Raw genomic sequence first — 26,360 nt, forward strand, 5'->3', positions numbered from 1 at the left:
GTACCTGGGTTGTGGGCATATCCCCAGTAGGAGATGTGCAGGAGGCAGCTGATTGATGTTTCTCTCTCATCGATGTTTCTAACTCTCTATCTCTCTCCCTTCCTCTCTGTAAAAAATCAATAAAATATTTTTTTTTTTTTTTAAAAAAAAGAAAACTCCTGGCCCAGTTGGTGAATCTGATCTATAGATATATTACAAATAATAAAGTATTCAGGAATGCAAGAAATAAAAAGATCAACGTAATTCACCACCTGAAGAAAATAAAATCACATGATCATTTCAATAGCTGCAGAAAAAGGCCTGTGATAAAAGTCTACATTAATTCTTACATGAAGTCTCAGCACATAAGAAGGGACAGTCCTCTACCTGACAAAGGGGGTCCAGGAACCTTCTGCTCAAGTGCAGAAGATTGGGTGTTGTCCTGAGGAGGAATGAGGGGGGATGTATCTAGGCAAGGTTACCTATAATCACCTCATCTATTGAGAAGCAAACCTTCTTTTTTTTAAATGAGCAAAAGACATGAATATGTACTTTGTAAAAGAAAATATCCATATAGCCAATTAACATGTGGAAAGGTGTTCTCTGCATTAGGAAAATTCAAATTAAAACCACAAGATCTAAATAATCCCACTAGAATGGCTAAAATAAAGAAGACTAACAGTATCAAATGTTGACAAGGGTGTGGCAGAAAAACAAGAACTTGAGTTGTTGCTGATGGGACTCAAATGGCAAAGCCACTTGGAGAGTTTCTCATAAAGTTAATGAAATTAGTGCACATGTTCACAAATGGCACGGTGATGTTCATAGCAGTTTATTCATGATAGTAAAATAATGAAACAACACAATTGCCCCTTAAAAGGCAAATGGATACATTTATTCTAGTGTAGTCATAAATGGAATATTCTACAATAAAAAGACACACATGGTTACATGTAACAACATAGATAACTTCCATGACACCTCTAGGAAAACAATACTGATGCATGAGTAATCACATCATGCACTTCTAGACCACAAAAATAAAATCCCCTCTGGAACTAGATTTGGCTCAATTCCTTTCCCCCAACCCCCACCCCAAAGGATAACAAAGTATTAATTTTAAAATGACTGACTGTATACCTGAAAAATCCAAAGGAATATATAATTAAATAGAAAATTAGTACATAAATTAAAGAAGTTGTTAGATATTGGAATTTATTTTTATTTCCTACAATTAGGAAATGATACCAAAATATCAAAAGACATCAAATACAAAGAAATGAATCTAACAAAAGATGTTCAAGCCCCCTATATAAACAGTTAGAAAACATTACTGAGAGAGAAAAAAAGACATAAAAATGGAGGAATATGTTTATGATAAGTGAACTCACATTGTTAACCTGGCAATTCTCCCCATTAATCTTTATATTTAAAGCAATACAGTTAAAACCCCAGCAGGCATTTTTTTTTGGGGGGGGGGGGGGGGAATCAGCTTATTCCAAATGCACATAGAAAAGCCAAAGGTCAAAAATAGTAAAGATAACCCAGAAAAACATCAAAGTTCAGCCAACTAAACTACCAGAGATCAAGACTATAAAATTACGGTCATCACAACAGGTGGTCCTGGACCAAGGACCAAAGGTTTGGAACAAAGAGCACAAATTGGAACCCCACCTAGCTGGTGACAAAGCCTCTGCTACAACACATGGGGGGAGAGGAGGTCTTTTTAGTGACAATGACCATGTGAACATCCATAGGGAAGAAAATAACCTTGACCCTTAACTTGTACCACAAAACAATAATTCCAGATGAACCTCAGACTGAAAGCTTTTAGAAGATAGTACAGGAGGACATCTTCATGACTGGAAAACAACAGAAAAATACAAATAAAACCACAGGATACTCCTACATACCCACCAGCATGACTAAATTTAAACGGACACCAAGTGTTAGCAAAAATGTGAGTTAATCTGAACTCTCACAGCTTTCGAGACTGCAGAACTGATACAATTAATTTTGACAAATTATTAAACCACTGGGGGGAAAAACAATGTACATGTCTTTATGTCATTACTCTGCTATATTCCAAACTAAAAAGAATGCAAATGTTTACAGGAGAAATGGATAAATAAGTTGCTGAACATTCATACAATGGAATACTACACAGCAACAAAGGAAGAGAACTGCTGCTAAGAAAAAGCCTGTAAATCAGATGTAACGTTGAACAAGAGTTCTCATGTAAATCCCAACAGCAAAAACTTATCTACAGTGATAGATGTCAGAACAGAGGTCACTTTGGTCAGAAGTGCTACAGATTGCACAGAAAGTCTCCCAGGAGACTGACAATGCTGCTATGTGTTGATCTGGATGGAGGCTATGCCAGGTTTTAAAAATAAACTGTAATATATGATATGCACTGATATGTTACTAAAAAAGTTCCAAAGGTTTTAAAATCGCAGCTCCTCATCATACTAGCTGTACAGGGAAAAGCAAACACCTGCACTGCACCTGGAGTGCGGTAGGGGCTCAGCCCTGAGCCGTACAGCAGGAACACAGCTCTCTGGAAAGACCTGAGTTCAGAACCTTGCTGAGCAGCTGGGCTGGGGCAGAGTGGAGCTTTCCTCACTAGTATAATAGGAATCACAATAGGAACCAACTGTACACATTACAACATGTTTTCATTTCGCAAATGGTAAAAGAATACCTAAAACATTGAATTCATCCTAATCAGCCACTTCCGTGTCAGACTTTGATATGCCATAAAAACCACCAGGGTGGTAACAGCTGAATAGGACAACCAGATGGTGACCTGGTTGGCCCTTCTCATAGTATCCTTCACAATAAATTTGAGGTGGGGTGATGAGAGGGAGGACTCCACGCATATCATGTACAAAGAAAGGCAGGCTGGCTTGTAATTCCCCAACACACCATGCTTTCCACACAGAGAAAAGAAAAGTGTAGTACTGTTTAGAGGATAGTCATGGTCCACTTGGTACATTCACCCTGAAACTACCTTAACTATGGTTAATAATCTATAAATGGCCAACAGCAAAAGAATCCAATAGGAACAAAATTATATTAGCCACTAAAAACAGCATAAATATGTCAATCCAATTGTTCCACCTCCATTTGTTGAAAAGACTACCCTTTCCCAACTGAGTTGCCTCAGTATCTTTGCTGAAAAGAATTGACCATTCGTGTGTGTGGGTCTCTATGTTCCCCTCATTGATATGCCTGTCCTAGGCTAATACCACACTATCTTATTATTATAACTCTACAGCAGTGATTTTCAACCAGTGTGCGTAAGAGTTTTTAAAATATGCAATATCTAACTATCCAGTCAGGGGCACTGACTTCTTTTCCCTTATTATTATAGGAAATAGGCCTCGTGATCCATCTTCAGCAGAGTCAACTTTTAATGGAAACAGTTACTGAATTTTCCCAGGGCAAACAGAATATAGGGAGGGGAGGAGAGGTTATAAGAACAAAAAACTGTGTACATGACCAATAGCACATTTTCCAGGAAGATCCACCTAGACAACAGGAGGTGGAGACAACTAGAAAAGGCCTCAGCCCACTTTTTTAAATAATCCAATAGGAGACATAAGACCCACGCGACCTATGAGGAAAACTATTAACCCATAGTACTCAGCCAATGAGGAACAGGAGGAAGAACTCACACACCCTAGGGATAAATACCCTGTGATCACTGCTCTGTGTGTGCCTGTTCAATCAGACACCTGCTCTTGCAAGACTGTATTAAAAGTCTTGTTTTTGCCATACTTCATGTCTCCGAGTCTATTATTTGAATTCAGACAGGTCAGCATTTCTCACAACTATCAAATGAAAAAATAACTGCCCTGGTCAGGTGGCTCAGTTGGTTGGAGCATCGTCTTATATACCAAAAGGTTGCAAGTTCAATTCATGGTTAGGGCATATAGCGAGGCTGTGGATTCGATCCCCAGTTGGGGCACATACAAGAGGCAACAGATTGATGTCTCTCACTCTCTGAAATCAGTAATTAAAAAAAACACACACACACACATATCCTCAGGTAAGGATGAAAAAAAGTGGTAATAACTAACACGATAACCATCTATGAATGATTGAAAATTATACCTCTTTTTTTGGTCAAATTGGCAAAAACAATACTTTTTGATGTGCCGCAGAAGATTAGTCATTAGTTTTATGTGTGCCATGAGATGAAAGGATTGAAAATCATTGCTCTATAGTAAGGACTGAAATCAGACTGTTATATCCTCCAACATTTTTCTTCTGTTCAAAGTGCTTTTGGTTATTCTAGGTCCTTTGAATTTCCATATGAACTTTGGAATCAGCTTATCAATTTCTACCTAAAAGCTTACAAGAATTTTGAGTGGCTAATATGCTGAATATATAGATCAATTTGGGGAGGATGGTATCTAAATAATATTGAGATTTTTCTGACAAATGAGTATGGTATAATTCTCCATTTGATTAGGTCTGCCTAATTTCTCTCAGCAATGTTTTGTAGCTTTCAGGGTACAAGTCTTGCACATCTTTCGCCAAATTTATTCCTTAAGAATCCATATTTTGCCCGGCTGCGGTTTGATTCCCGGTCTGGCCACATGCCCAGGTTGCAGACTTGATCCCCGGTAGGGAGCCTGCCGGAGGCAGCCAATAGATGTTTCTCTCTCATTGACATTTCTCTTTCTATATACTTCTCCCCTCCTCTCTAAATAAATCAATAAAAAGAACATTTTTAAAAAAAGAATCCATATTCTGACACTACTGTAAGTGTATTTTTAAATTTTAATAGCTGATTGTTCACTAACAGCATTTAGAAATATACTCTGCATACTGGCTGTGTATTGTGCAACCTTGCCAAGCTCACTTCTTAGTTCTTGGATCTTTTGTGTAGGTTTCTTAAGATTTTCTATGTAGATGATCATGTCCTCTGCAAGGAAAGACAGCTTCACTCCTTCCTTTCCAAACTGTGTCCCTTATTTCTCAAAGGCCTAACCTGCCTTCACTTGTGAAATCTGATTTGAGCATCTGAGGGTGTCAGCATTTGCACAGTAATGCCTAGTAATAAAGCATTGTGAGAACACAAAAAGGCTCCTCCCAAGAGCTTACTTATTATGATGGGGAGAGATCGTATGACAAGCAAATGCAGGTGTGTCAAAGGGGAGCAAATGCTACATAGAAGGATCATTTAGTACAGAGAGCAGAAAGGGTGCAGGGTAGGCTGATGCTACTCAATTTGAATCAGCAGTTGGGGAAGCCCTTGTGGCTAAGTGAGCAGAAACCTGTAAATAACTCCCAATTCCAGGACCAGTCTGGGCACAGAAGAGGACCTTGGCCCATCTCATATCGTCTGTGGTTTTTCTCTATTTCTCTCTCTGCCCTCACAAAACAGAGAGACAGATAGACAAACAGAAACCCCAACAGCTAAGACTCTCCAGGTCAGTGGTCGCCAACCTTTCGGACCTCACGGACCACTGGTTGGCGACCACTGCTCCAGATGATAGAGATTGCAGGAATCCATCTGTGACAATAACCTGACTTTGCTGGAGATTTCACTGTCATCAGAAGGCCTATCTGAAGCATGAAAAGATTTGACACTCTCAGGGGTCTGGGATCCAAGAAAACGGGACCCATCATCATTCTTTCTGTGATTCCATTATAAGGACATAACATCCTACTCTTTCTTCAACCAATTTCTTTTGGATTTGTGGAACCAGGTGCTCCCAGGGCTCCTCAGTGTCAAAGGAACAAGCATGGAGACCTGTGGCCCTGCAGATTCTGTTTATTATGGCCTTGTATAGAGCAAGAGCTGAGCAGACTTTCTGAACACTTTTGACAACCCAATATGGAGTCAATGTCAGCCATGACAGTCATATCAAGTGCTATGTCAAGACTGAGGTAATGGGGTATAACAGGAACATCCTTTGGATGGCCCAGAACATCAAAAAAATCACAAGTCTGAACACTCTGATAAGGACTCCATCTGGACACCGATATGAGTGCACTCCATCCACTGTGGGCTATAAGAACTCAGAACTCTAACTATTCAATGCTCCAGCTTGGCTGTACCAAGGATCATACCCAGAGCCCTGCCAGAATTCCACTCCACCAGATATGTGCCACCACTATAGGGGCCTGGCTTGAGACCAAGACCCATGTCTCCATCTGCAGATGCGGCCAGTGACCAGGACTTTGCACCAGACGATTGCTTTGCTTGCTTCTATCGTGTAAGCCCCCCTTCTCTGTGTGTAACTTGAATGCAACTCTATTGGGTTACTGGGGAGGACTCCCCTAATAAACCTGGCATATGAAAAAACAAACGTGTGTGAGTGACTCCTTTCAGGGATGCTTCCTTGCTCATGACAGGCCATGTCCAAGAACTGCCATAAAACCACAGTACGAAGCAGTTACAAGCCGAGGCCACTTCAACCATGCCCCTTCTAGCTTCAAAATTGAGGTCAAACCCTGGCTGGGTGCTCGGTTGGTTGGAGCATTGTCCTGTACACCAAAAGGTTGCTGGTTCGACCCCCAGTCTGGGCGTGTATGGGAGTCAACTGATTTGATGTTTCTTCCTTAGCGTGTGTGTGTGTCTCTCTCTCTCTCTCTCTCTCTCTCCCTCTCTCTCTCTCTCTCTCTTAAAGAAATCAAGAACAAAAAACTGAGGTCACTACTGAAATTACTCCTCTTGGATGAAAGGGGGCGGATCACAGGGTTACAGCACTCCCACTCACAGCACTGACAAGGCCACTTCTAGAGCTAGGTCCCATCCCTCAGGGAGAGGTGGGCCTGCTGACCTTCAGGGAGGCTGAGTATAACCCAGGGGTGGGCAAACTTTTTGACTCGAGGGCCACAATGGGTTCTTAAACTGGACCGGAGGGCCGGAACAAAAGCATGGATGGAGTGTTTGTGTGAACTAATATAAATTCAAAGTAAACATCATTACATAAAAAGGTACGGTCTTTTTTTTTTTTTTTTTTTTTTTAGTTTTATTCATTTCAAACGGGCCTGATCTGGTTTGCCCATGGCTGGATAACCTCTACAGACAAGACTTTAGGATTTCCTCTAAGAACAATGTGAAGGGAATACTGGATGCTACAGCTTGTGGTATGCACAGTACACGCACTGTTCTGACAGAGCACTCACCACATCCTTGAAGGACTTGTTAAAACAGAGGGCAGGCCTTAGCCTTTCTGATTTTTTGTGCATTCCTAAAAGGTTCCCAGGTGATGCTGATAGTGCTGGTATGAGAAAACACTTTAAGAACCACTTATCTAGCACAAAAGAAAATGAACTTTACTACCACATAAACCTGGAGTAACCCTGAGTTGTTGTGCAGTCTCCTCTCTGAGCAGTGTGTGACAAGGGAGAAGGATCAAGCATGAGATGGAAAGAAGGTTTCGTGTGGGAAGGCCCCAGCCTGGGAGTCAGGGCCTAATTTCTTGCTGGATGGCTTCAGACACCACAGCAGCCCTTGGCTTCTCTGCACAGAATACCCTCATCCACAGAGGGGCTTATTGGTTCCTTCTCAGGCTCCTTCCAGCTTGGATGTTTTGATATTCTGGAGTCTGCTGCAGGGACAGAGCATTTCCTGGGTGGGATCCTGAGGAGGCCCTAAGGAAGAGCCTGTCTGCAATGCAGCTGACTATGTTGCCCAAAGAGTCCATGCAGAAGACCCTGTGCCAAAAGAACACCAGGAAACCACCAAATACAGCATCAGACTCCTGCCATTGTTGTGGGCCCTTTTTCCACTGTTCACAAATGTATCACTTATATCACGATTCTTTTGCAAGAATCTAAAAATATGTTTCTTTTGGTAACATGGATCAATATCTGAAGAAAACAGAGTTTATGAGAGAAAAGAAAACAGAACAAATTCAGCCATGCGTCAACAGCAGAACCGGCAGCTCTGTGTCCCTGGGCTCTGCCATCCCACGATTCTTGGGCCCTCAGGTACAGCACTTTCAAGTCACAGCTGCCACCAAGTACATCTTCCCAATAATTCTATTTTGAATTGCCATTTAGGCTGAGTAAGTTCCTAGAGTACAGAGTGCCTGGCTCCATTATGTGGCATCTTCAGTGTTAGAATTTGTCAGCCTCTATGAGGAAAATTTCTGGCTTTCTCTTGGGTGGTTTTTTTCAAAAAAAAGTACGAAGCTACCTTACTGAGAAAAATACCAAAGCAAATCCACACATGTCCTGAGGCATATGTGTACACGATGCTCATATCAACCACACCAGAGCCAGTTCAGTCCACTTGCATCTTTCTCCTCAAGGAAAGGAAAACAGTGCAAACCATCCCAGAACAAGCCCCGTGTTAGAAGGTTAGCAGGATGCCTGCCAAAAGGCCCTGGATCAGGTACCCACAAGAGCGCAGGCAGCTGCCATCTCCAAGGAGACGCTGACTCTTCCAATTTGGCTTTGGGCAAGAAGCCCTTCTGGGCAGGCCCAGCTGCAATTCCACATTGTGGAAAACCCGGGCCAGAGGGAATAGCAGTCTGGAGCTCCTGAGGACCCAGTTTGGAGGCAGAGAAAGCAGGTGGGCAGGGCTGTATGGGCCTCTGGCCCAAGAGCAAGTCGTAAGTGGGCCTCTTCCTCATCCTATGCCCACAGCTAGGAAATCCTCTTGCAAGAAAAATCCATACAGAAACCTGGGAACTATCAAGGGTGGTTTGGCCTATTCAATGTCCAAGTGTCCCAACAATTGGGACTCTTGGCCACAGATTGGGAGTTATGCTGCCCAGGGCACACTGCCCCACTGGCTGCATCTCCTCATGGGCACAGCAGCACTCGTCCATCCCAAGGTGAACCCAGACTGTCCATAGGCCTCACAGATACATGCACATCCTCACGTGTGCTCAGATCAAGCTCAAGCATCAGCCTGCCCAAAGTTCCATACCGCAGCTCCGACCTGTTAATGTGTGCAGCACGAAGGACTGGGAGCAGAGCAAGTGGTACAAAATGCATGGACACAACTGCCCAGACATCAGGGGCTTAGAGACCTGCTTGGTCAAATGAACATGTTAGCACATCTATGCTCATGAACTACTTCACTTTATTTAAAAAATATATATCTTTATTGATTTCATAGAGGAAGGGAAAGGTAGCAAGAGATAGAAACAGCAATGATGAGAGAGAATCATCGATCAGCTGCCTCCTGCACGCCCCACACCAGGGATAGAGCCCACAACCCAGGCATCGAACTGGGAATCGAACCGTGACCTCATGGTTCCTAGCTCAATACTCAGCCATTGAGCCACACTGGCCGGGTTGAACTACACTTTAAACCTCAACTAAATGAATACATGGTTCCACTAATCTGCTCATGTGGAAAAGATGCTAACCTCACTCTTTACCAAACCCAGGGTGTTATCAGATACATTGGCATGAACTAATGCAACAGCAGGAAGCACCAGCAGAGAGTGGGCAAGCAGCTGCCCCAGAGCTTCTGTTCATTCCCAAGTGTCAGGATATAGCGGGGCTGATGTGAGGGCAGGGAGAAGTAGCTTGAAAGACTGGTAACTGGACTTCGAGAGGTAACCCTTGAGCACTGATGCCAGGGGCCGAGAGTCAGACTATTTAGTGTGGATGGCCTGCCACATGGGCATCCAGGGAGAGAGGGAAAGGAGCCAAGAAACATCAGGATTAAAAAATGGTGATGGTAGGGTGGTATCACCCATGGGCAAGCCAGCACTGTTACCGCACTTCACCAAAACTGCACAAGATGCTTTTATTCCAACTGTAGAGAAAAGAAAACTGAATCTCAGGGCAGATAACTGACTTGTTCATAGTCATAAAGACACACATGGAAATTATGAGCTTAACCTCTTTCTGTCTGATTCCAAATCCATGTTCACTGGGCAGCCTCACACTGCAGAAAAGGAAGTGTGCACCCCAGAGCCCAGTGGTAACAGCACATTAGTAAGATACAAGAATTTTAGAATTGCATCCCATTTTCCTACTCACACTGAGAACAAGCCAAATTGAAATTTAAATTATCCAGCAGTGGTATTAATCAGGATAACTCAAATATGGTTAAATGTCAGATTTGGTCTTATTGAAACCATGACAGGAATCCAGTGGTCCTAGAGTACAGAAGTGTGGGGCCAAATCGAGGTTATCTTAAACATAAAACTATTATTTAAAGACTTACTTTGGTACCCCAAACATTAAACATCCTAAAAAGAAAGCAAGACCTCTTTGGCAAGATCAATGTTCTCCACATCCACCCACCCAACAATACCTCCTCCACTGCTGGCTGCCGAGGAGGCCCAACAAGAAAACACATGACACAGAGACAGACAACCAGAACAGGCAAGATGACATTCTCCGCCCTTATCCCTGTTTAGACACGGTGAATGTGCTGAGGATATGTGAATGTGAGGAGGAGAGTAGGACAAGGATCAGATGGGGTGAGGATGAGAAAAGGAGAAGAGGGTAAAGGGGAAAGAAAGGTAAGGGTGAGAGAAAGACCAGGAGGAGGAAGAGCAGGCGGCAAGGAGGAGGAGAAGAGAAGAGCTAGGCCAAGTGTTACCTTTTTCCCTGTTTGTTTCTCCACCATGTCGTTGCTGAGAGAAAATTCTTCTTGCTGTGGTGTTTTAGAACACCCACCCTTGGGCATCGTTCTTCACCCCTCACTTGATCTTCATTTATACGGCCATTGCTTCATCATCAACCGTCTGCTTCAAAAGAGGGGAAGAAGGTTAAAATTTGGTGAAAAACAAAACCCAGGCAATCGCAAACTCATGTAACAGATTGAATCAAAAGAACGTAACCAGCTCTTCTGACCAGCACCCAGGAAGAGACCACTTAGAATGTACCCAGGTGGTAAACACCAGCAGAAAAAGTGTCTACGATACATAATTGACAACATGGTGGGGCAAGCAAGCATTTCTCAGCTGTAGAAAGGACCAACCAGCAAAGGTGATGGCCACGCTTCTGGTCAGTAGTGGCCAATACCTGAATCTGACTGCATGCTGGGTTCCAGCAGCTATGGCACTGCTCTTCAGAGTTAGGTACCATCCCACCCGCCACTCCCTCCCACACAGGCATGGTCACACCAAAGGTGCAGTACCTGCCCCTTAGGTCTACAGATCTTGTCCGCCATAGCCTCAACACCACTCACCACCCAAGAAAAGCAGCTCCATTCTCACACTGCCCCCCAGACAGTTTAGGTGAGAATCACTATTCTTTCCAGAAAGTTCACCAACTTCTGAATAAAATGTTCAGGAGGTAGTAATGTGACGCCTCTGAAGGAGTTTCCAGAAAATGTCCAGGGTCCTACATACTAAGCCAGACCCTGCACATGAGCCCGAGGCCTCGGCCCCTTTATTTTCCAGGAAATCCCAGAAAACATGTTGTATTCATCATGCTTTTATTTCCTGATGTATTGATACCTTAAAAAGTTTGCTGTCTAGGAGAGACTGCCCCTCCCAGGACTAGCTCTTTCTTAGAGACAAGTAAAGGGCTCCTGAAGTAGATGTGCCTTTCACACAAAAAACTACCAATCAGCCCCTATCTTACTTACACACAGGCTAATTATTTCCCCTAAGGTAAATCAACCCAGCCACTAGGCAATACAGACCAGCATACACTTTGCGGAATTATTCAAATTAGTCAATCCTAAATTGTTGACACAGTGCCCTTTGCCTTCCTACGGAAACTCCAACAAAGATCTGGCCTAGATCCCTCTCTCACTTCTGTATTCTGCTCCTGACCACCCCAATGCTCTCCCCAGTTGCTCTGCATGGCACACAGTAACCTCTCACTGGGACCTGTGTGAAGAATCAACTTCCTTTCACATCTCCACCTGTGGCCACATGACCTAACTAGACATGCTTGACATGAACATTCCTACAATATAGGCCGGCTCTCTCTCTATTTCCCAGTCCTCTTACGCTTGTTCCATACATCACACCCAGATTTTCAGCTGCACAGAGCAAGAGGAACCCGGGGGGAAAGGGGGAGTGTTGTTATATCTATTCCATCTTTCTAAAAGTCACTGCCTTCCTTTTAATGCATTTTCTCATTGTCAGAGGTAGAAAACCCTTTATACAAACCAAATCAAATGCACTGTTTCATTTCCTTTTCCCAGTCACACACCTTTGTGCTTATCCATTTCGGATGAGTAATTTTTATAATTAATCACCTGGAATTAAACAGCTTCTATTATGTATGATGTGTAGCTTTTGAAAGACATGTTCAAAAGCATTCTGTAAGTGGCAGTATACCCTACTTTTCCTGCTCCCTGTATGCTAAAGAGCAATATGCCCTTCACCATGCCTTCTAGAGATCCTGTCTTATTTTTATATTAACTGATAAATTTCAAAAAGTATCCCTTTGGTGTTTACCTGACTTACGAACACACCTGAATTTATTCTGGGGAGAGAGAGGGGCACGGCTGACCAATTTTATTGCCTTCCTTTCCCAGCACACAATGCAGATGAGCAGGGTATTTCCAGCCACGTGCTCTGATGGCTAAGGCCAGAAATGACATTTTCTATATCTATTTGAAACTATGAATTCTAAATTCCCCTCCAATTTTTCATTATGGAACCGGAACATCTCAGCCTGGAGGAATGGCATCCCAGAGCCTAATTCAGTGATAACTGTTGAAACTCACCACTGTTTGGGAACTCATCAGCAATGTTTCAGTAGAAATTTAAAGATTATCTGGAAGTTAAATTTTTTAAAAATCCTGACTGCCTGCTCTCATGATGGAAAAACTGAGCAAAGTAATCATGGGATATTCAACCCTCCAGCTCCTGGATGTGAACACATGTGAGTCTGTGGAGAAGGTGAAGGAAACACCCAGAACCGCCCACATGTGGCCACAATATGGACCCCACAGTTTCTGGACCCAGATCTCATAGCCCACTTCACAGCATCTCAACCAGGAGAGCACAGAGAAAGTCACTTCATTCTTCAAATAACTGATTTCAATCAGTGTCCCTGAACTGGCTCTGCTGGATGGTCTCTCTATTCAAAGTGGAGTTTTCAGGCCCCTGAACTAACCTGAAAAGATCTGCCTCCTTCTCCCATTTCCCTCCCTCCCCTGGGAAAGGCAGTACAATGGCTACCAGACACCACGAAGAGAATAGGATGTTTCCAGAACAACTGCTCCCAACCGCCAAAGCCTAATTATCTTTAAAAACAACCACTGAAGCTGCAGGGCCAGAAAAAGTGGTGATATGAGTTCTGAGCTTCCTCATTCAGGATTTCTTCCATGTTCCAAGTATCCTCAAAAACTGGAAGGTGAGGTGTTTTACAGATGGGCATTACAGCTAGGCTGAGTTCTGAGGTGACACCCAGCTACACTGAGAAGGAGCTCTGCTCACCATGGCCCAGAACCAGTGACGGAGATGACAGGTTGAGCCCACAAAGTGATGGCCCTCAAAGGTGTACCAATCACTTCTGAGTACTGTGTAACCATGAAGTAGTCCACTAGTGCAAAGCTATCACAGTTGTCATTGTTAATATTAAAATTAAAACAATGAAACCTCAAGGTGCAAGTCTTTGGGTCCAATTCCTCTGACTTAAACTTTTTGGCACATGAGCCTCTACCACAGCGGTTCTCAACCTGTGGGTCGCAACCCCTTTGGGAGACGAACGACCCTTTCACAGGGGTCGCCTAAATACATCCTGCATATCAGATATTTACATTACGATTCATAACAGTAGCAAAATTAAGTTATGAGGTAGCAATGAAAATAATTTTATGGTTGGGGGTCACCACAACATGAGGAACTGTATTAAAGGGTCGTGGCATTAGGAAGGTTGAGAACCACTGCTCTACCACATGCAGCTTGTCCCTTGCTACCAGGAGACACTTGCCAGTATTTTCATTTTGTGAACATCCAACCAGTTAACACCATGTGATGTATCACAGAGTGCGGGCAGGTTCACACTTCAACAGGACAGCCTGAGGGACCTTACATGCTGGCAAATGGTCAAGCATTCTATGTCCTGTCCTGGCCCATGGGCTTCACTCATTCCTGAAAAGGCCACTGTCCTCAAAGCTCCACCACACCTCTCCCACAAAGACTAGGGAGAGCACAGGTGAGGTAGGAATGTCATCACGAATACTGTTTTCTGTAATATGTATTTCTCAAGCCCACCTTTATAACGATGGCTGAGATCACCTAGGTACCTCACTCTGGGGATTCTCATGTTTGGGAATGGTGCTTGTTACAAACACCTCAATATTCAGGAAAGTCAGGACAATGACAATTATTTCCTCAGGGCCTGCTGAATCCCAGCACACTTAGACTCATCTCTTTCAGAGCAGTCACTGAAACAGGGTTCATCAAGGCAGTTAGTGACAAAGAGAGCTCAGATTTGCCAGCGACACATTCCAGATGAATTTGTAGGAAAGCTGGATGCACGAGTCAATCCATCCCATACCTCACATGACTCCCTGGCCAAACCTAATTTTGTTATTTTCTCATGACATACTAGATGAGAATGAAAGCTCAAATGCTTGGTCATCCTGGCCATCTGCTTGATCATCCTGACTATGCCAGGGGCTCTGCTGCTGGTCCCTCGGGCTCCACACCAGCTTGTGCCTTTCTTCCTGGTCAGCCTCTCCCTCAGCTACAGGAAGTGGCCATGCCAGCCAAGAAAATGATATAGATGAAGTGGGACCACCAGTCAACACTGTGAGGCCGCCTAGAGGAGCTGACTCCCCACGTCAGGAGCCAGGCTCTAGAACGCTGCTGTGAAGCCCAGGCCTCCTCACTCAGTGCTGGGCATTCACTGTTAAACCCAGGAAGAATCTGGGACCACCCAACAGTTGACACAGTGGAGACAGTCTTCATGGCTGGCAATCCTCCCTTCTATACAGTTCCAAGGCTGTCTAAACTCAGGCCCTAGGGCTTTCTGATCAACTTGCTTCACAGCTGACCATAACCAAGTGGGTGACCAACAAGCCCCACCCATGGAAGGCTATGTTCTTTCTGGAGGTGACCTGCCTTTCCCTGCTCAGACATACTATACTGCTAAATGCAGCCTGAATTCTCACTTGCAGTATCAAAAGAAGTCTATTGTAAACCCAGGGACACTCTAAACCACATCAAAACGAAACACTCCACAACACACTGGGACACATGTAGACTTGATGCTGAGCATCTGGGAAATGTTTACAACACAGTACGAAGGTGGTTGAGGATAGCATAGCTGGTCTGAGCCCTGCCTTGGCCTCTGACCAGCTCCTGCGCAGGAACAAGCTGCTGGATGCAGGCTGTTTCTGCACCTCCAAACTGAACGGCAGTGGTTCCAGATTCGCAGGTTGTGAGGAAGGGGCACAAAGATCTTTCAGGAAAGCACTCAAGAGGGGAACAAGTTTTCTAAAAAGAGACTTTGCCAAACTCCCTGAGTCACATTGGAATTTGCCAATTACCTGGCAGTATGTGTCAGAGCCCAAACAAAAATTCATTTAGCCTGGAGGTAAGCAACAACTGTCTATAATCAGGCCCCTGACCAATGGGCACACAAGGCGGAAGAGGCCATCCAGCCCTGTACTGCTGGGGTCCAACCCCAGCAGGTCCAGGGGTCCCCAAAGGTGTGGACGGAGTCGGTGAAGAAGGAATGACACAGAGACAGCGTTCAGTTGATCAGCAGCCTAGCCAGGATCTCTAACCAGGATCTCCAGCCAAGTTCTGGTCTGGATATCCAGCGAAGTTCTGTGTCCATGTTCTCTTGCTAGGTTATCCAGCCAGGTTCTCCAGCCAAGTTCTGGTCTGGATCTCCAGAGAGGTTCTGCTCTGGATCTCCAGCGAAGTTCTGGTTAGGATCTCCAGCCAGGTTCTGTGTCCATGTTCTCTTGCTAGGATCTCCAGGTTCTCCAGCCAGGTTCTGTAGCCATGTTCCCTCGCTAGGTTCTCCAGCCAGGTTCTGTCCAGGTTCTCCAGCCAGGTTCAGTCACCAGGTTCTAGTCAGGTTCTCTTGCCAATTTCTGTAGTCAGGTTCAGTCCAGGATCTTTTGCCATGTTCTCTCCAGCGAAGTTCTTCTGTCTCTAGGTTCTGTGTAGGTTCTGTGTTCTAAGTTCTGTGTGTAGGTTCTGTCTTCTCAGTTCTGTCTTCCAAGTTCTGTCTTCTTCCATCTGTATTTATACCAGTTGATTCCAATCCTATCAATCTCTATTCCAAAGGTTAGGGCGTTTCTTATCTCCATTCCAGGGAGTAAAGATTATGTAGCTTAAGCATGATTGTTCGTAGTTAAAGTGATTAATTACCCGCGTGGCACTTAGTTAAGAGGTTTCATTCCCTCCCTAACTTCAGGGGAAAATCCCTACCTGGGGAAACAACCTTTCTCAGAGACCTTGGTTAAAACACATAGTGCCAAGAAGGTGAGCAAACATATTAAGAACAGTATGCCATATATGCCAGGTCCCTTGAAACAGCAAGCATGGACCGGCTCCCGGCACTGTACCTATGCACATTGCAGGTGGCCCATAGCCGACAAAAACTCCATGTGGTATCCACCTGGCAAATTCTCCTTCCCGCCTGCCGTGGGGCCCTGCAGCTATGGGCTTGGAGAGACAACTGTTCAAAGGACCAACAGGACAAATATGACAAGAGGCCTTTGGACAAGGATGACAAGGTATGTTCCTTCCCAAAGGTGCTTTAAACAGCCTTCAAGTTTAAGAACTGCCAGCAGACCCAGCCCCCACCCATACTCCAATAAACATACTCATGGGCCTTAGTCTAAGTTGACCATCTCAAATAATCACAATGCCTTCTGGGCAAGAAACACAGCAGATGTGAAAGATACTCCTCCAAGATAAAACGTGATACAGGAAGGCAACAGGCACTACTGCAATACCTGTAGCTTAGCAAAAATCCTAGGAATTTTAGCCCAATCCTGCCTTAAGTGTCAAGTTAACAGCAATGGGAATCAGAAGGCATTCTTACTGGCCTCATGTAGATCAGAGCAAGAATCCAAGTGAAAAAAAGGCAGAACCTGTGAAAGTTCTCAAAGGCACTTGTGGGCCTAGCCAGCTGGAGCATCTCTGCCACGGAGAGCACAGTGGAACAGGGTGCAGGGTCAACAGCCCTGGCCGCCTGTACAGGCCACACACGCCAGTGATCAAGGAACCCACCTGGCCCCAGGGCACCGTATCCAGCGGGGCTGCAACCACAGGAAGAGGACAGGCAGCCAGAGAGGAAGACTAGTGTGAACAAGCATGCACATCAGGAGTGCAGAGAATGCAGAGAACATCAAGTAACCCTACTTGCCTGGCAGGAGATACAGACACAGAAAAAAGAAGGGTGCTACAAAAGAGAAACAAAGGATTAGAAGCAATCTTGACATGAGAGTAGAAAAATTCAAGGAAAGAGAATAAAAGGTCCTCCTATATAATAAAATCCTCCTATATAATAAAAGCCTAATATCTAAGTGTCCTACAGTTCATTCGACCCTTCAACCATTCGCTATGACATGCACTGACCACCAGGGGACAGACGCTCAGACCAGTAGATTAGCTTGCTGCTGGGATCCAGCCAATTGGGACTGGGCAAGATGGCCCGACACTCCCTGGAGCCCTCCCGTGGACCCTCCCCGGCCCTGATCCTGCACTGGTGGGGTCTCTTGGCCTAGCCTGTGCCCTCTCGCAATCCGGGACCCCTTGGGGGATGTCAGAGAGCCGGTTTTGGACTGATCCCTTCAGGCCAGGCCAAGGGACCCCACTGGTGTACAAATCTGTGCACCGAGCTGTAATCTATAACAATAAAAGGGTAATATGCTCATTAGACTGGACGTCATCCTTCCTGACTAAGCTGGTGACGGAGGGAAGCCAGCCTGGATCCCGGGTGCCTGCTGGTGGCCAGAGGAGGGAAGCCCGGGTCCCAGGTGCCGGAGGGAAGGCGGTGCCGGCAGCCGGGGGAAGGAAGGCCTACTCTTGCACGAATTTTCGTGCATTTGGCCTCTAGTATATAATAAAAACCTAATATGCTAAATGTACAAAGTGTTCAACCATTAGACCAGTCGCTATAATGCGCACTGACCATAGGGGGTAGATGTTCTGACTGGTAGGTTAGCTTGCTGCTAATGTCCGGCCAGTTGTGACTGGGCGACGGGCTATACACGCCCTGAAGACCTCCTGCAGTCCCTGCCCGGCCCCAATCGTGCACCAGGCCTCTAGTTTAAAAATAAGATAGGCCCTAGTTGGTAGTTCAGTTGGTTAGTGTTGTTCCAATACACCAGCGGTTCTCAACCTGTGGGTCGCGATGCCTTTGGTGGTCAAATGACCCTTTCACAGGGGTCACCTAAGACCACCCTGCTTATCAGATATTTACATTACAATTCATAACAGTAGCAACATTACAGTTATGAAGTAGCAACGAAAATAACTTTATGGTTGGGTCACAACATGCGGGCCAGAAGGTTGAGAACCACTGCAATACACCAAGGTTGCAGGTATGATCCCCAGTCAGGGCACATATAAGAATCAACCAATGAATGCATAAGTGTAACAACAAATCTCCCTCCTTCTCTCTCTCTTTCCCTCCCTCCCTCCTCTCTTTGCTAAAATCAATTTTAAAAAGTGAATAAATAAAATGAAATGATAAAACATAAGGTCTGGAGAATCAATACAAAACCCACCATCATACAAAGGCAAAGACATTACCAATGAAATAATAAAAAGCAACAGCCAAGGGCATGCTTCTTTAAACAGAAAGAATCTGAGGGCACACAGCAGAAATGAACTGAGCCATAACTTTGCCTGGCCTCTAGAAATCCCACCCACACAGGACATGAGTGTGGTGGCAGGACCATGGTCCTCCATGAGAGAGTGAGATTCAGATTGCATTAGAATTCTCATCAACTTTATGAATACCAGATGACAATAGAGCCCTGGATCTGAGAAAATTATTTCCACACTGAAGTACCAAATTCAGCCATACTGTCGATGAGAGTAAGAATTGAAGATAGCTTCAAAAAACATGCAGAAAAGTGACGTTAACCTCCTCTGTAGCCTGTACCCCTCCAGAGGGGGGTCAGCAGACTATAGCCTCAGGTTAAAGCCAGCCGTCTCCATTGGACCTAAAAATGAGTTTATATTTTAAATCCTTCAGGGATTGGGGGATGTCGACAAGAAAATCAAGGTCAATATTTCACACCCTAGCTGGTTTGGTTCAGTGGCTAGCGCTTCAGCGTGCATACCCAAGGGTCCCAGGTTCAATTACCATCAAGGGCACATGCCCAGGTTGTGGGCTTGATCCCCAGTGGGGGGTGTGCAGGAGGCAGCTGATCAATGATTCTCTCATTACTGATGTTTCTTTTTCTCCCTTTCCCTTCCTCTCTGAAATCAATAAAAAAATTATATTGTAAAAAAAAGATTACTATTTTGTGACACATGAAAATTGCATGAATTAGAACTAAATTTTATTGGAGCTCAGTCATGCCCAGATTGCAGCCCTAGTCTACAGATGTCTTCACACTGTAAGGGTGGGCAGACTGGACAGAGCACAGCCCTAAGGTGTTTCCTACCCAGGTCCCCCTCTAGTGCAGCAGTTCTCAGTGTTGTCTGTGGGCTTTGAAGATAATCAGACCCCTTTCAGGGTGCCTATGAGGTCAACACTGTTTTCATAATAATACCTAGAACTACTTGCCTGTCTCAAGGTGCATATGGCCATGCTCCAGAAGAACGCAAATTCCTCACGGTCCCTGTGCTCCTTGCTATCACATAATCACCGTAAAATAGCCACCATTACCTATGACTCTCCTCGATAGAGCAGCAAAAATTATGAATTTTAGCCTTGACAGGGTGGTTCAGTTGGTTGGAATGTCGTCCTATACATCAAAAGGCTGTAGGTTCGATTCCTGATCAGAGCACATATCTAGGTTGCAAGTTCAATCCCAGGTCAGGGCACATACGGGAGGCAACTGATGTTCCTCCCTTCCTCCCTTTCTCCCTTTCTCCCTTCCTCCCTTCCTTCCTCTCTCCCTCCCTCTCTTTCATATCAATTAAAAAAATTAAAAATAAAACATATCACCAGGTGAGGATTTAAAAAATTATAAATTTTATTAAACTGTAAACCTTGAATTCTTGTCCTTCCAATATTCAGTGACAAGATGGAAGTATTGTGTGAAGCACTTCTGCTGCATATCAAAGCATAACATTTACCTGAAGAAAAGCTTCTGCAAATATGTGAGTGGCAAGCTAAACTGGCAGTGGAACACAAGTTTTACATGAAAGACTCTTTCAGACAAACTATTATTATTAAGAACTAGGTATCTGGAAGTTACTTCATCAAAAATGAAGAAACTGAGCCTATCGCTTCAAGGAAAATTAATAGTAGTTGTGGCCAATAATGAAATTTGAACTTTCAAGTAAAATCTGCATTTTAGAAAACGTGTATCCACCTCCATTAGCTTGACAGCAGCTCAATGCTTAAAGACATTTTAATGAGATCAGTGGTAATATAAAAAGGTTATTTTGTAAATAATGTGTAATATAACGTCAACATTTGGAAGATCTGCATAATTCAGTGAACCAATTTTCCAAATGGCCAATTTGGGATATTATAAAACTACACACAGGAAAGACCCATCCATGCGCAGAACACACCAATGGGATTGCAGTGCCAACACTGAACCAACAGGGTTTTCACAGCCTGTGCTGCAACTCCTGTCAAAGCAGAATCCATAATCATGTGACAAAGTTTCCATATCTCCCCTCTCCCACTACATGTTAGTGAGAAGCTGGATTTTTTTCATACACTTTAAACAAAACAGCAGAATGCAAACGATGGAGTGCAGATACAGGCAGCAGTGTCCAACTGTCTTTTATTTAAGCTAGATATTAAGAGATTTGCAGATATATAAAATAATGCCACTAATAATTTTTGTGATTTCTTTTGTAAAATAGTTACCTTTCAGTAAGTGTATTTATATTTATACTAAAGGCCCAGTGCACAAATTCATGCACAACTTGCGTCCCTCAGCCTGGCTGGCGATCAAGGCCTATTGGGGTGCCGGCCAGCCAGGCAGAGAGACCGCAGGAGGTTGGCCTGCCTGCTTCCCGATCGGGGCCCGGGGGAGGGGCCGCGGGAGGTTGACTGTGAGAACACACTGACCACCAGGGGGAAGCTCCTGCATTAAGCATCTGCCCCCTGGTGATCGGTGTACATCATAGCAACTGGTCGACTGGTCATTCCAGTTGTTCAGTCATAACGGTCACTTAGGCTTTTATATATATATAGATGTAATGCTTTTAATGAACTAAATATTTAACATTTCTCTGTTATACTTTTTAAGATAATGCTTTAATATAATTTGAAAGCTATAATTATAATGCACATAACAACAGCTTTGTGAGGTCCTCACTAATCCTTAAGCTCAAGAAGTTGGGGAACCTCTGCAAGCACAAGGGCATTTAAAAGACTTGCATTCAGGAAATGGCGAACCAAAATCAAAAAAGCAATGATGTGAAAGTTATAAAATGACTACTGCACAGAAACCAAATTGTCACACACACACACACACACACACACACACACACACACACACACACGGGGTCGGGGGGTGGGGGTAGCGAGAGCTCTAGCCAGTTTGGCTCAGTGGATAGAGTGCCAGCCTGGGAACTGAAGGTTGTGGGTTCAATTCTGGTCAAGGGCACATACCTCTGTTGCAGGCTTGATCCCCGGCCCCGGGTCAGAGTGCATATGGGAGGCAACCAATCGATGGTCTCTCTAACATAGATGTTTCTCTTTCTCTCTGCCTCTCCCACTCCCTTACTACTCTCTCTGAAAAATCAATGGAAAAACATCCTCGGGTGAGGATTACCAATAACAACAACAAAAGAACTCAATGCAAATAAACTTAAAATTGAAAGTAAAGAACCTCGAAATTAAAGTCAAAGTTATTTACAAGCTGAAGCAACAGTGTTAAAACAGCATGATGCTGACATAGTGCTGACCAACAGAGCAGAGCCAGAAACAACCCCGTGCCCATAAGTGAGCACTGACTTATAACCACAGAGGGACCACAGGGCATGAAACACAGTTTTGTCCATTAGATTTTGGGACAAATGAACATTCATATGGAAAAATTAGACATGACTCCCTCTTATACCATATACAGAAAAGCAGTTTCAGACAGATTACAAATATATTTAGTAGCCATTAAGCTACTAGATAATAGTATAGAAGAGCAGCTTCACAACTTCAAGGTAAAGAAAGATCTTTTAATAAGAAACACTGACCATAAGGAAAGGTCTGAAAATTCTGACACTCCGAAAATAACAAATTTGTTCATTAAAGGTCACCTTCCCTCAAAGGAGAAGAGAGTATTTCCTACACATACACCTGACAAATAGCTCTTATCCAAAATATATATAAATAAGTCCTACAAATCAATATGAAAAAGACAAACCATCTAATACACAAATGGACAGAAGGCTTAGGCACTACAGAAAAGAGGAAACCCACAAGGCCAGTAAGTAGATGAAAAGTTACCAGCTTCTTTAACAATCAGGTAAATGCAAACAAAAATCAAAATATGATTATCAGGTGTAAGAGAAGACCTACAACAAAGGAAACTGATACATTCTTTTTTAAAAATGTTTTTATTTTAAAGAGAGAGGAAGTGAGAGAAACATCTATTGGTTGCCACACACACTCATCTGGACTGGGGATAGAACCCGCAACCTGGGCATGTGCCCTGACCAGGAATAAAACCAGTGACCTTTTGGTACATGAGACAATGCTCAATTAATTAAGCCACACTAGCCAGGGCAAAGCTGATACACTCTAATGGAAGTGTGAACCAATGCAATAAGGCTGGCACAATCTACTTAGACTGAACATACACATATCCTACAGTCCAGCAATTTCATCCTGGGCACACATCCAGAAGAAAATGCAAGTGCAAACGCGCACGCATACACACACACACACAAGAAATGCAAGCACAAATGCACTGGGAAACAGGTACAAGAATGTAGCAATATTTGTAAGAAGCCAACACTGGTAATATGATACCTGTGATCCTGACATGGAATACTATTGCATCAGTGATAATAAACAAATAACCTGAATGAGTCTAACAAATAATGTTGAGAAAAAATACATTATATACTTACTAGATTTCCGAAAACACTAAACTACAGTGTTTAGGAATGCAGACTTAGGTGACAAGACTATAACAAAAATAAGGATGTGTAGCCGAAACCGGTTTGGCTCAGTGGATAGAGCATCGGCCTGCGGACTGAAAGGTCCCAGGTTCGATTCCGGTCAAGGGCATGTACCTTGGTTGCGGGCGCATCCCCAGTAGGAGATGTGCAGGAGGCAGCTGATCGATGTTTCTCTCTCATCGATGTTTCTAACTCTCTATCTCCCTTCCTCTCTGTAAAACATCAATAAAATAAACATCAATAAAATATATTTAAAAAAAAAATAAGGATGTGATTGTCATGAGTCTGGAGAAGGATGGGGGCTGGGGCACCGTGACTAGGAGGCTGACCAAAAGATGTTACTACATGAAGGGTTACACATGTGTGTTCATGTTAAGTGAATTATACATTTTCATTTTGTGGATTTTTAGGTGTTATGTTACATTACACAATAAATAAAATTTTAAAAGCTGGATATGTTCAAAACGTGGTACATGCTATACTCTGGCAGGCCTTTAGAAAGAGGAAGGTTAGTTATCTGATCTTGTTGCGGGCCTGGTCTCCCTCAAGTGACAGCAGTTCCAGGAAGTGATGGTGGCCCCATCACCCTATGTGAGTGATCCTGTTGAGAACTGTAGCTATGCAGACATAATGAGGTAGTAGCACAAGGCTCACCAACATTTGGAGTAAACCTAACCTACGCACAAGCCACTATAATTGTAGAACAGAATGAAAACGAAAACCTTGATAAATTAAAGGTAAACACATAGCTTTAGAATGTGGGAGGTAAAGAGGGGCTGGAAAAAAACAACAACACACAGTAAAAACAACAATTGTCTTACACAGAAGGAACTAAGATACAGACTAAATGTGATGAAAGACAAAGAAATAAATGTAGGCATACTCCTGAAAGGCACATAACCGAATAACTAAAAATAATAATGGCCATGAAGCATTGAATGGAGAAGGGGTGAGTCCAAGACATCTTCTAAGGCTAATCTGTATAGAAATTAACTGGTAGAGGTGACCAGGAGGAGACAAAAACACAAGTGGAGAGAAAGATTAGAAAGAGGGCCCAGGCACAATCATGCGTTTCTGCTGTGAGTGCACAAGAGGGACAGCTCTCAAGGAAGGGGCTGTAGAGGACCCTACAGTATCATTTATACCTCACCCTGCAACCCAGCCATCATACTGCTAAATCCGCCCCAAGATGCATGAACAAGGACAGGAAAAGGTGACACAGGGCAATTTACTGCAATGCTACCTAGAGAGGTCCTGGGACACAAAGCCTACCTAACAAGTGGCTGCTCAGGTCATGTGGCATATCTACACTGTGGAGCAGGATAAAAGGGTGAATGATCTATTACTATGGGCTGAGTGCCATATTATCATCAAGTAAAGAAGGCAATTAGAGAGGTGAATATAGCTATGCTTGTGATAACAAATATAGAATATGTGAGGATGGTTTAACATTCAAAAATCAATCAATTCAATCCACCATATTAACAGGCTAAAGAAGAAAAATTACATAATCATAGCAATTGATGCAGAAAAGGTATTTAACAAAATTCAAAACTCATGATAAAAACTCTTGGCACAATAGGGGTACTACAGGGGAATATCCTCAATACAGCCAGCATTCTTTACAGTAAAAAAACTGAATGTTTTCTACCCAAGATCAGGAATAAAGCAAGGATGTCCCCTCCTACTGCTAAATGGGCATGGCACTGGAAGTACTAGCCAGAGTAATAAGGCAAGAAAATAAAATAAAAGGCATGTAGATTGGGAAGGAAGAAATAAAAGAGTAAAACTTTCTACAGTGGACCTTCAGTATCTACTGGAGAATTGGTTCCAGAAACCCCCACCCCTTCAACGGATACCAAAAATCGATGAATGCTCAAGTCCCTTATACAAAATGGCATACAGTATTTGTACACAAACTACCCACATCCTCCTGTATACCACCTGTATATCATTTCTAGATTACCTACATTACCCCAAGACAAAGTAAGTGCTATGTAAATAGTAAGTTATACTGTATTGTTTAGGGAATGAGAAGAAAAAAAAATGTCTGTACATGTTCAATACAGAAGCAGCAACTATGACAGGCCTAACTACATAGTACACTTCAGAAACAACATAACTTTTTTTCAAATATTTTCAATTCGTGGTTAATTGAATCTGCAGATATGGAACCTGCAGAAATAGGGGGCTGACATCAGTATTTGATTATGACATGATTGTCTATCTATAAAATTATAAGAAACCTATCAAAAAACTCCTAGAAATTATGAGTTCAATAAGATTGCAGAATATCAGATCAACACACAAAAATCCACTGTATTTCACAAACCTGCAATAAACATATGGAAACAAATAAAAACACAAAACCATTTACAATTTACTCTAAATAAAAATGAAATATTTAGGTATAAATCTAAGAAGACCTATAAAAATTTTAGAAAAAAAATAGGAGAAAATCTTCAAGACCTACGGCTAAAGAGTTGACATGACACTAAAAGTATAATGCATGAAAGAAAAAAATGATCTCAACAAATTTTAAAACTTTAGTCTGTGAAAGACCTAGTTTACAGGGTGAAAAGACAAACTGCAGCAGAGCAGAAAGTATCTGCAAATCACAAATCAGACAAGGACCTGTATATAGAATAAACAAACAATTAAAGCAACAGTAAACAACAATCTAACTAGAAAATGGACAAAAGACATGAACAGAAATTTCACCAAAAAAGAGATAAACAGCCACTTTGGGAACTGTGTTATAAAGATGCAGACCACCTGCTAATGTGTTTCCAAAACCAGGGTCAATCCCTGCATCATTTTATCATAATGAACAGCCATTTTTTAAAAAGTGAAGTAACACAAAACAGAAAGTATCAGGGGGTATCACACACCCCATCTCATTAAGAGTTATTTGGCCAGGCCAGTGTAACTCATATGGGTTGAGCACTGTCCCATGCACCAAGATTCCTGGTCAGGACCCCAGTAGGAGGCATACAGAAAGCAGCCAATCAATGTTTCTTTCTCATCATCCATGTTTTTCTCTCTCTCTTTCTCTCTCTTCTTCTCCCTCTCTAAAAAAATCAATAAAAACATTTGAGAGAGAGAGAGAGAGAGAGAAAGGAAGGAAGGGAGGGAGGGAGGGAGGGAGGGAGGAGGGAGGGAGAGAGGAAGGAAGGGAGGAAGAAGTTATTTGGCAAACGTCTCGAGTGTGTGTGTGTGTGTGTGTGTGTGTGTGTGTGTTTG

At 43.3% G+C, this 26,360-nt stretch overlaps 1 protein-coding gene across 2 annotated transcripts in view; it reads right to left on the minus strand.

Annotated features, from left to right (window-relative positions):
* Positions 1 to 26,360, minus strand: part of ANKRD11 (ankyrin repeat domain containing 11) — a 269,053-nt gene that overhangs the window by 43,229 nt on the left and 199,464 nt on the right. The window contains exon 4 of one of the 2 annotated variants that reach the window (XM_081107778.1): positions 10,517 to 10,661. In XM_081107778.1, the coding sequence (XP_080963904.1) occupies positions 10,517 to 10,603 (87 nt within the window). In that variant the 5' untranslated portion in view covers positions 10,604 to 10,661. Of the gene's footprint in view, positions 1 to 10,516; positions 10,662 to 26,360 lie in introns of those variants that run through there. The other variant, XM_081107779.1, reaches the window with a different exon arrangement.

The sequence above is a fragment of the Myotis nattereri genome (assembly GCF_964212035.1).
Source record: "Myotis nattereri genome assembly, chromosome: 15".
In the NCBI taxonomy this organism is placed as follows: Eukaryota; Metazoa; Chordata; class Mammalia; order Chiroptera; family Vespertilionidae; genus Myotis; species Myotis nattereri.